The 12273-nt window shown below is 38.3% G+C and overlaps 1 protein-coding gene across 1 annotated transcript; it reads left to right on the forward strand.

Moving 5' to 3' along the window:
• The first annotated feature begins 1 nt into the window (after window position 1).
• Window positions 2-12031, forward strand: stim2a (tromal interaction molecule 2a). The gene is made up of 12 exons (XM_026170844.2): window positions 2-308; window positions 3039-3169; window positions 3995-4106; window positions 4189-4300; window positions 4614-4729; window positions 5588-5765; window positions 5876-6053; window positions 6188-6349; window positions 6439-6539; window positions 6633-6886; window positions 7671-7860; window positions 8018-12031. Exons 1-12 carry the CDS (start codon window positions 215-217, stop codon window positions 9480-9482), a joined length of 3093 nt encoding a protein of 1030 aa, XP_026026629.1. The 5' UTR covers window positions 2-214; the 3' UTR covers window positions 9483-12031.
• Window positions 12032-12273: the final 242 nt, after the last annotated feature.

The raw sequence follows: 12273 nt of genomic DNA on the forward strand, positions 1-12273 counted from the left end.
ACCAGTGCCACTGCCAGATCTCTCCAGTGAACATCAGCAGCCTATCACATCTCCCTTCTGGATGTACCCATAATAGCAACGCAGATCGCTTAACACTTTTTCGCAGACTGTCGCTGGTGCCTCCGAAACGGGGGTTTGGTTATGTATACGTTCTTTATTCGTTTTTTTTGAGAACTTTCTCAGCTTTGGACGACAACATTGCCATCCGTGTGAAATGTTCCCTCCGTCCCCGCTACTGCTCGTTTTCCCCGCTGCGCTCTTCTGGGCCGCACAAGTTGCCGGGGACCTCGAGGGTGTTACCATCCCCGGTGAGAGCGCAAGTTTCGACCCGGCGCGTATGTACTGAATGATGCATGGCGCCAACAAAAGAGAAAACACGAAATAAATTAAAGCATGCCTAAGTATTTAAACTGGATCTTAAGTCTGCACTATCACTGTTGATGTTGCGTCGATTATAGCGGTAATAGTCGGCTGTTTGACACTTACACTTAAGGAAAGACTCATTTTTTAAAATTTAACCTGGAAATTTAACCATGATCATTTATTTGTTTGTTTATTTTAAAAGAAAACCATCAGGTTATTAGAGCATCTGTTAGTAGAATTCCGTTTTGGGGTGTTTGTGCAACCTGCACGTGCTGCCAAAAATATATTTAGGAAACAGGAACTTTTTGTTTGTTGTTTTTGTTTATCTGTTAAAAACAAACAAACAAACACGTGTCCATTAATCGGGCACAAACTTGTTGCTGGGGTTAATAATAGCGTTCTGACAATTTAATCTAAATATACACGTGCCACAATGTGCTCCACTCTCTCAGGATTCCAGCAGCTTCCGCTCACCTGTGGAAAGTTTTTATGTGGAGGTCCTACAGGGACATCGTTAAACCCACACAATCCCCTGCGCACAAACTCACAGTTGTGTTTCCCATCGCTACAGAGGACATTTACGTCGACCTACAGCTATTTCCTGGAATCCTTTTCTACTCGTTGCTGCCCCAACCTTAACCCTGGCAGTAATTAATTCATTTTAATTGTTGTCCCTAAATATAAGTGATTCCTAACAGCACCACACATCAATTCTCACACAAAGTGAGCAGTAAAGGCACAAACACTGTTTTAGGTCCCTTTGTTTACACCACCTTGTGAGGCAGAAGAAGCTCCATCATCGAAGCAGCTTCTCCTTATTCTGGAATTCAAGTTTCATCAGCAAACGAGGGATAATATCTTTGCTTTTATAAAATATGTCGTTACTGTAGATTCTCCTGCCTGTGGTGATGATAAGAAGAACAAAAACATATAGCCTGTAACTGTCATAGATTTCTGTTATGACAGCAGCAAGTGAAACATCGGCTTACCAAATGTTCTGCTATAACATTTTAAATGAGTTTTCCCTCCTACTTATCATGAAAAGAGCACATCACTTGTGTTGAGTAGGAGATGCCTACATCATTCAAACAGTTAATAATCTGAAATCATTTTACTCCTACTTTCTGCTGTTCTTCCTTACTTGAGAAACCTTCTGAAAACACACCTTGTGTTTATGTATCTGTGTATGTTTTAAGATAATCTTGCACAGGAAGAAAACATATGGCTCGTGTGGTTGTAACTGTCTAAAAATGCAAAAATTCCCAGAGGATTTGCTTCATATTAAAAAACACAACAAGAACCTTCAGAGATAAATGCCGATATTTTTGTAAGAAGATTAAGGGCAGGATGCAGCGAAATGGGAATCCTCTGTTTGTTTGTTTGTTTTTTCCATAGAAGTCTCTCTCCCTCTTGCTTTCTCCCCTCTCTCTCTCTTTACTCATGGATTATTTCTTCATTACATTTTTGGCACAGAGTGGTTAGCATCACTGGAGGTGGCTCGAGGTGGGCTCAGCTAGCAGACCTTTGACTCTCAGCCTCTTGCCCCTTGAAACACTCAGACTTGAGAGTCACTGAGACGAAAATGGGCTGTGACTCAGCAAACTGACAGATGACGGAAAGCTATGCGTCATCTTCTAATGCATCAGTGTACTTGTACTCAAGCCAGGAACTCACTGTACGATTTAAACCAAATTACAACGGTCGATTTGATCATAATGAGTCGTCATTATGATTCAATGAAATGTATTTCCTGCACATTTTCTCATAGTGTGTTGCTTCATGGAGTGAAGGCTTGATCCTAAAACCTTATTTGTTTGCTAAAATTTGTGAAAGCTGTTTTAAGCCCATTTAACTCTAATAAATTCATTCAGAAAACTGGAACTTTAGACTTTGGGTAGTTTCCTAATGTCATAAAAAAGTACTAAAAGTACCAAAAAAGAATTTGAGTACAGTATTTATGAAATTATTTATATTAGAAACACCACATAACGATTAAATTCAATGCTTCTTGACATTGAATGCAGCCAGTGAAATAACCACCTCCGCAGTCTGTTTAACTAATAAGTAGATTTTAAAGGGAAACTGTTAACTCTCAGCTAATGTATTGTACTGACTGGGCACTTGGTTTAATTTCCATTTTGTCTTCCATTTTATTCTAATTTATCTGGGTTGAAATGGTGTTGCTTTTACTTTGGTTTTATTTTAATAGGTTGATAGGATTGTATTTTAAGTATATTGTTAGGAAAAAAGGGATACATACACAAAACAAAGCAAACATTAAGAGTGAAAAGGATGCAAGTAATGTACCTCCCTAGAATCAGACAGAGGACACTGAGATTTATTGTACTTTACTTCGGGACTCTTAACCATTTTTAAACAGAACAGTGTAATTCCCAGCGGATGAACATGCAATTTAGAATTGCTATTACATGGGATTTTTTTTTTTTTTGAGATATAGTGATAACTACCAAATGCACAAAGGAGACAGTAAGATATCCCAGGCTCTCCATGTTGATCTTGTGGACATTATAGATGATGCTATGTGAGCCAAAATAATGAAAAGCTCTTATAGATCAGCTTAAATAACGATGTAAAGTTGGCAAATTAAAGTTCTTTTGGAATAAACTGAGCAAAAATAATGAGATGTATTATTATTGCCTTTCCCACCCATGCAGACCCCTGCGCCGTAGTGTCTCCACCATGCATGAGCGAGGCTGATCGCTTCAGCTTGGAGGCCCTTCGGAGCATCCATCAGATGATGGATGATGACCAAGATGGGGGGATTGAGGTGGAAGAGAGTGTGGAGGTAGACACCTTGCTCTTCATGAAATATGTAACCCATTTTCTTATTTTATTTATTTATTGAATTATTTTACTTAATCCCTGTGCTTGTATGTTTTTGCATGATTGATGCACATAGTGTTTAGCAGTGCAACAACAGGTGTCATCACTGCTGCTAGAGTCAAATGCTCCTTCAAGGATAGCAGTATAACTTTGCCTTTGGCTGAGTGACAAAAATTAGTTTGCACAAATAGAAAACCGTTACACTGGTGACCTTTGTAGTCATTCGTAACAGTAAGCAGTGTGTCATGACAATTTTTTCCCCCCTGAGATTTCTTTGAATGGTAAACTACCTCAACGTTAATATGCTGCTATACTGTTTGTATGTGCGTCAGGTAATCAACCTAGACTTCTCTAATGCCTTTGCCTTCCAGAATGCAGCTCAGGGATACAGTATCCAGGGGCTCAGGTTGCAGTTACCATAGAGATGTCAGAGGAGGGGTCTGGGCTCATCAAAGTCCCAAAATTCCTCTAGCCTTCGTCTAGAGCCAAGCACACATTCCAAGACAGCACCAACACACACACGCAATCCCTGAAGTTTGCAACACACACTTATGGTTCTGCAACCATTCTAAATAAATGCAAACTAAAAACAACCGCTCCTTATTCCTAGATTGAAATCTAAGCACATGACTCACACCAGCACTCACTCTATTTATCCTGGACATAAAGTTCAAACAATATGATGTCCTTGTGACACTTATCTTCGCATTTTAGTGTTGTACCTCATAATAAAATTTTAAAAAGTCCTATTTTCACTCTGTTGTACTGTTTTTCTCCAATGTCGCAGTTCATTATTGAAGACATGAAGCAGCAACAGACTAACAAACACAGCAACCTGCACAGAGAAGACCAGCACATCACAGTTGAGGAGCTCTGGAGAAGCTGGAAGTCATCCGAAGGTATCCGGGTGTAACAGAGTGTGTGTGTGTGTTTGTGTCCAGTATCATGTTTTATCTGAAACTTGATCTTGTTTTGTTTTAGTACATAATTGGACTCAGGATGACGTGCTCCGCTGGCTGAAGGATTTTGTTGAATTGCCACAGTATGAGAGAAATTTTAAAGAGTTTAAGGTCAATGGAAACACACTCCCCAGGTGAGAATAACTGAAGAGGGTGTACAGGCAATTCGCCACATAAACAAGTTGGTCTTCTAGAAACTATATTCTCAGATTAAGTTTTGAAGGAACCACATTCTCTCCCGTTTGTTTGATTCACAGTGATATCTGTAGTCAACATGTGTCGCCATTGTTCTTCTTCTTTTGCTACTGTTAACTCTCTTCTGGCAACCATACATATGTTATACAAGGCAGGGCTCGTCACCCTGGAAACCCTAAAAACACACATGTATGCATATTTTGGTAATCCCAAATAAGCCATTAAAATAAAAACCATAAAATCCATTTGTAGGATTGCAGCTAATGAGCCTTCATTCCTGAGTGGCCAGCTAAGAGTTCAGGACCAGAGAGACAAACAGAAGCTCACCATCAAAGCTCTGGATGTTGTTCTGTTCGGACCACCTACACGTAAGAAGAAATCCTCACTTTATTCCCTCAGACAGTAGCTTTGATGTCTTTGAAGCAGGAAAGATATATTCATGTCCTGTTGCCATTCTTTTCATTGCATAACTACTTTTGTATTACTCTTCCTCTTAACCTTTAATCTAAAATCAGCATTAAATGATGGATTAGGCAGCAAAGTTGCTAAATCGGTTTACATTTAAGGCCTTTCGTTTCAACTTACTTAATGTTCATATCGTTATTTCAAAACACAGCTGCACGTCTCTTAGCTGGTACTAGAAATTATGCCCACATCACATCAGTTTTAGCCAACTTACATTGGCTCCCTGTTGAATATCGCATCAATTTCCAAATTCTCTTGCTTACCTTTTAATTTACCTTAAATTTTAAACAATTTGGCTTCCAGCTATCTATGCGAACTCCTCCATTTGTCTATCCCTAATAAGGCACTTAGATCTTCCAATCATATGGTCCTGACGCAACCGAGGTCTCGTCTGAAGTCCAGAGGTGATCAGGCCTTTGCTGTCATAGCTGCCAGACTCTGGAATAACCTCCCTCCTTTTATTCGTTCCTCAGAGTCCAATCTTTCAAATTGCGTCTTATTATTATCACTTATTATTTTAGTCTAGCTTTTGATTCAAATTAGTATGCTATTTTGTGGCTAGTTATGTGGGTTTTTTTTTTACCCATATTGTTCATATTGTATCCTGCCCTCCTTTTAACTGTTTCTTTTATTCTGTCTTATGCTATTGCCCTGACTGAGTGTGAAGCACTTTGCTCAACTTTGTTGTATTATTATGTGCTATAGAAATACATTTTGATGTGATTATTATTTAAAGCAATCTGATGTCCATTCAATCATAGGGCCCCCTCATAACTACATGAAAGACCTGCTGCTCATTGTGTCAGTTGTGATGGGAGTCGGCGGCTGCTGGTTTGCCCAGGCTCAGAACAAAGCCAGCAAAGTCCACATATCTAAAATGATGAAAGATTTAGAAAGTCTCCAGAGGGCTGAACAGAGCCTCATAGAACTACAAGAACAGTAAGAACTGTGATTTTTTTTTCTTCTCTCTGTCAGTCTCTTAGCTACTGTAAGTTACCGGATTGCCTTTGCTTTGTGTGATTGAACTAAACACGCTTTGATTTACTCAGACTGGAGCGAGCCCAGGAAGAAAAGCGTAATGTGGCAGAAGAAAAACAGAGCCTAGAGGAGAAGATGAGAGATGAGATCATGGGGGCACAGGAAGAGGCTCATCGTCTGCATGAGCTGAGGCAGGGAGCTGTTAGTGAGCTGAGCCGCCTCAGATATGCAGAGGAGGAGCTGGAACAGGTAGAAATGCTGCAGCGAGAGCAAGCAGCTTCACAAATGCAAGACACTCATCATCCTAGTTTGGCAGGCCTGAAGATTTTACCCTAAATTATTTTCTGCATACTGATGATTTTTAACATTTGCCACCTCTTCAGGTCCGTGGAGCGCTGAAGCAGGCCGAGAAGGACATGCAAGCCAGCTGGACTGTCACAGAGGTGCTTCAGCAGTGGCTGCAGCTGACACATGAGGTAGAGGTGCAGTACTACAATGTTAAAAAGCAGAGTGCAGAACTACAGCTTGCCACTGCCAAGGAGGAGGTAATGCATAGCAACATAAGAGTAATAATGCTTATAGTGACTATCCTTCATATGTAAGTGCCCAGACTCATATGTATGCTTTTTTCTAGGCAGAGAAGATTAAGAAGAAGAGAAACTCTGTGCTGGGGACACTCCACGTGGCCCACAGCTCCTCTCTAGACCAAGTAGACCACAAGATTTTGGAGGCCAAGTGAGTCACAAAGTTACCTCTGTGCAGGTATTTGTGTCTGTCAATATAAAGATTCAACAAATTACATCACAAAGCTTTTTGGATCTCTTAAAGGAATGCCTTGTCTGAAGTAACAGCCTGCCTGCGGGAGCGTCTTCATCGCTGGCAACATATTGAGCTCCTCTGTGGGTTTCCCATCATCAGGAATCCGGGTTTAGCAAAACTCACTGCTCAACTCTACTCCGACTCAATTGCCCTGGGGTTGCCTAGAGTGTGCCAGTCATCTTGTTCGTGCCACAGCTCCATTCATGGCTCCATAGAGGATCTTTTAGATGAGCCTACCTCTCCTATTTTACCTCAGATACCAGGTAAGAAACAGGAAGTAGGAGCTTTTAAGGCTTTAGTTGAGTCCTTGTTATTGTCAGTGTCACACAGCGTTAGATTTGATTGGAATCTGGAACGTGATATGTGATTTGCACACTTCCAATCAATGCATTCAGAAGTATGCAAATAGGCGTTGAATTTAATATTTCACATTAAGTTATTTGGTTTGTATTGCCTGCAAATATGAGTTTAATAACAACCTGATATATGACAAAACTATCCTCTGTCTCAAAAAATATTCCAATATTAAATGGATCCCAGTTACAGCACATTTAAAACTTTTTAGAATGAAAGATAAATAACTCTAGTAACTGAATTTGTGATCAGAATCAAAGTACAATAGTGTATGCAGTGTTCAACCTCAAAACTCTGAAATATTTCCAAAGTGAAGGATTTGTTAAGTAGCTGATAAGTTTGTGTTTTGCTAAGAATACACAAACTCATTGACTGAAAAAGAAAAACAAGCACTCATAACAGAGCTCAGATTCCTTCCTTAATAACGCTTCACAAATAACAGAAATACTAAAGAGGTAAAAGAAATTGTTAACTATATTGTTAATGGGTGTTATTAGTATACGTACACATACATGTATATACCATCCTTGTTCCTACATCACCAAACTTCTCTAACCGTACGTTTACTGCAGCTTCACAGACAAAGTTTAATTAGTAGTGTTCTGGAATGAAAATTAGGGTACATATTAATTTCTGCTCTTACAGGATCTGCTCTGCATAAATTCTTCATTTTTAATAATTGTTTCTCACCAGTTGCAGTTGCACCACTTAAACGGTCTCCTCGAGCACGGGTATCCATACGTCGGTCACGTCGCTCAGGGATCATTCCTCAACCATCAGCCACCATGATCTCCCCAGACCCTGACCTTCTTATCCCCATCCGAACTCCCTACTCTTCCTATGACGAGGAAGAGGAACATTTTCGAAAAACACTAAAAAAACAGTATGTCTGCCTTTTCCCAACTTTTAAAAATGCACTTGCTGTGCATTTTTAAACCACTTTCTTATCCTACCTTTATACCAGCCTTAGCTGTCCTTTGATTTTTTTTTCCTTTCCTGTTTTCTTTGCTTATGCTTCCTTTCCTTTCTCTCACTAATAGAGATTCCCAAGAAAGGTTCTCAGATTCAGAGTATATGACTTCTCCTCCTCTCAGCAAACTGTTCCCTAGTTCTGCTGTTGACATCTCCTCTCGAAAGCTCTATCACGATGACACTGAGCTGCTTGCTGAGAGCCCTGTTACAAAAACTTTAACTAAAGAAGTAGAGGCTCTTGTTGAATCGCCACCTCACAAAATGTCAGTGGAAGACCTTGAAACTTCTGTTGATATTGCCTGTAGCAAGATGGTTAGAGACAAAACCTTGGATACTTCGTTGGAAACATCTTCTTTAAAAATGTCTGCAGAAGAGTCATGTACAGATTCAACATCAAGGAAGATGTCACGCAACAGGACTGGACTTTCCACTGATGTTGCGCTTAAAAAGGGAATTTCAAATGAGACAGATGCAGAGTTTTCACCCAGGAAAGTAGAGAAGGACACAGTGGGGGATTTGACAGAAGTTCCCTCAAAGAATACATTCAGAGAAAGAAGTGATTTGGGAATAGATGTGAGGAAGATGATATGGGATGAAGTAGAAGCATCAGTGGATCTAGCAAAAAGGAAGATATCAAAAGATATGATGGGCTCTTCAACTGACACTTCCTCAGGAAAGATGACAAGGGATGATCCTGAGCATCTATTTGACTCCAGAAGGATTACTAGAGATTCAATGGGAGTTTCCCAAGACACAGGTTCCAGGAAACATGCGTTCCATAAAGGGGAAAATCAATTTGATTCCTCTGTGAGGGGATCAGCAAAAGACAAAATAGTTGAGACAACCAGAATACCAACAAGAAAAATATCTAGAGATGAGCTGGAGTATTATACAGATGTTGCTTCAATGAAGATACTGCCCAGAGAGAGACTCGAAGCACTTGTGGACACCTCATCCTCTACAGAGATGCAAGAGTTTTGTTTAGAGCCATCAACAAGTAAAGGTTTACTGAGAAATGAACTTGAAATGTCTGCTGGTTCTCTCAGAAGGAGAATGCCAAGAATGCCGAGAGAGGATGCTGAAAGCACCATAGACACTCCTACTGGAAAAATCTCTTGGGATAGAGTTGATATCCCAAGGGAAATGCCTAAACAATTCATCTTGAGGGAAGAGTTATCAGAATCAAGTTCATTGGCAGCTCACAATGTGCAGCCTGATCTCATGTTAACTTCCCAGGTGCCATGGAAGTCTTCATCAGACTTTTTTACTGTTGGGCCACTGAGCCAGCTCGTTTATGATGGAATCCTTGAAAAATCATGCAGCTCCGTGTCTTCAGCAACAAACCTCTCTGCTGGCAGGCTGCGAGCAGAGATGGAGCCACCTCTGCCAAAACCAAGGGTTGTCCTTCCTGCTCCCTCATTGCCTTCGGAGGCCGCAGATGACAAGAACAAGGAAAAGGAAAAGAGCAAGAAACCTTTAAAGCTCAAAAATCTCTTTAAAAAGAAAAATGAGTCGAGTCCAGAGAAGCTTTAAGGTGCTCTTCGGAAACTCTGGCAATCAGCTGATTTTTTTCTTTCTTTCTTTTGAACATTTTATAGAAACTGAGTTTCGAATTGTCTTTGATGACATTCAGTAGTCAAGGTTTTACAAACCTTTTAGCTCAAGGGGTTCAACTATAGTGTTGCATTAGTTGTTAAGGAACTGGAGTCATTATATTATTATACACGCTATCCCAATTTTATGGGTAATCAAAAATAGTTAAGGTTAAAGTTAAGATTAAGTTAAGGGCTGTTTTTAATCCTTGGATGAAAGTCCTTTTTAGTTAATGAAATGTAAAACACATGGATTTCACCAAATTTTACATTTAATCTTTTGAGATGCCCTGCCAAGCATTTACTGCAACCACCTTAGGTTTCTTTATATGTTTTCTGAAGCTGTATATCGGACATGTATCCAGTTAATCTTGACCATCTTGTTTATAGAATAGCGGTTATATCTTAAAAGAAGATTCAAAGCCAACCCCATCTTCTTTTATCTAAACTCCTACAGAGTCAAAATGACAAAAAGCAAACTAACTAGTAATTGGTTTTACTTTCTATACTAAGTCTTATAGACACATGGTTGATATAGTAGTTTAGTTTTTTTTTATAGTTATGTGTGGTTGAAGGATTAAAAGTTTTAACAGATGCTTCTTTCCAGTATGACAGTGGCAATTCTTAAATTCATTTTAAAGATTAGAAACTCAATCAAAACTGTTTAATACAGTGCTAAAGTTAACACATTCTTGTGCAAAAGAAACTGAGTTAAACTTTGTGATGTCCGAATTAAATTTACCTTCCTAAACTTATCCAAATTGACTAGTTAGAAATTTTTGGGAAATTTTCAGTACAGCTGCATAATGTACATATATATCAACATTAAAGGACAATTTAAAGGAACTGGAATTGAATTTTGTGTAGGGTTTAGGGTTAAACTCCATGCTTTTAAATGAACATTAAAATAGAGACAGTTTTTATTTACCTATTTAATTTTTTTTTTTAATTTTAATTACCACAGCAATTGTTAGAGTCCTTAAACACGTTTGACGGCTGAATAGCTCTAAAAATATGCAGCACAATAAAGAATCATTTATTATACAACAAATATTTGTAATAGTTTCATACTATATTTTTTCATAGATGGTTCAGTATTATTTTCTTTAGCCCCTTTGCAATTAAATGGCATTTACAGTCGCCATCAGCACTTTTGATGTGTGGTTTGTGTCGCAAATGAAACTGCTGACTGTTTGCACTGCTAATATGGAGGATTTTTGACTACTTCTGTGTTAGGCAGAAAAAATTAAGTAAATAAGTGAGTAGCAAGATTTGAAATGGATCAGGATTCACAAAGTAAATAATCATAGTTTTTATTCTTTAAGAATTCTCCTTATGTTTTATGTTTGTTAGTTTTGCTTTGATAACTTACAAGCATAGAGATTAGTTTATTTTTTGTAAAACAACAAATGTAAAAAAAAATTATTATAACTGTCTTAGTTTCTGAAATTAATGTATTAAGATATTTAATTTCTAAATTGTTTATGTTATTGAATGATTAAAGCTCATTAATTGTTTTCAGGCATTAAATCGTTTTCTTGTTTTAACTTAGTTTTTTTTATTTAAGCGCTTCAAATATGAAGATTTTTCTTCAATAATTAAGTATTTTTATACCAGTTGTAATCAGAGGTGCAGTGCTGCTGAGTGCAAAGGAACAACACTGCACCACTATTTTTCCAAATGAGGAAATAAAATATTCACAGTTGGATTAATTGGTTGAAATTCGGTCTAATTCTTGCAAGAAAGCCATTAATAGCAAAATGAGTGGTCACAGCTGTCATCATGATATTTAGAGCCAGATTTGGCAATGGTGTGCAACAGTACAAAACCCTCTTTTCGCATCAGAAAGCTACCTGATGATGCATTCACAAAAATGCAAACAGTACACTAATTAACATATGCCATGAGCAGTCCAAAGTACTGGCTCAAAGTGAGCAGACCTGACGAAGGGGGTCAGTGATGTCATAAGAAAAATAATAATCTATAAGTTGAGGTTTTACACATGTGTTTCTCTCTGAAAACTGTGGAAATGAAAATAAATAACAGGAGGCTGAATGAGAAACAATATGTTTATGATATAAGAGATAACTCTTCTGAAATTTCTAGGGACTGTGTTAGGTCCTGATGACTAAGATTCAGGTAGAATGTATCAAGAGGGGTGCATTATTATTATCATGTGAGCAACAGCTGACCTGTTCATGTATAGAAGAACAACAAAAATGTATTTACCACCAGAACCCGAGGGACAAATAACTCAGATTGATGCTACAACAAAGAGAACTGCACTTTTGCTTGTAAGTTGTTTCAGTGTCAAGTACCATGAGTGTAAAATGTTTTCCCCTGTGTTAGAAAAGAAAAACTGATTAACTGTGTCATGAATAAATGGGCTGTTATTTACTGATTTATATGAAATTGATGATAACTCAGGTTACAAAATTGGTAAAATTTAAAAATGCTGTCCATTGTGTTAAAATAAAATCCTGAAAATAACTACAGCATCTTAAATGTGTCATTTGTGGAAAAAAAGACTTCCAAATTGCAGAATATTGGTTATCCCCACTTGCATAATAAGCAGACCTGCCTGTGAACTGCACTTCCTTGATGTCAAGAAGAAAATCACAGATATGAACTTTTTGGAAGCAGACAATGACCTCCTAATTTTTATTTTTAGTGTTTAGTTTTTTGAAAACTAAGTGTTTCGGAATAGCCAACAAGAATTCTGTCTCCTGAAT

This window comes from Astatotilapia calliptera, chromosome 6, assembly GCF_964374335.1.
Source record: "Astatotilapia calliptera chromosome 6, fAstCal68.1, whole genome shotgun sequence".
In the NCBI taxonomy this organism is placed as follows: domain Eukaryota; kingdom Metazoa; phylum Chordata; class Actinopteri; order Cichliformes; family Cichlidae; genus Astatotilapia; species Astatotilapia calliptera.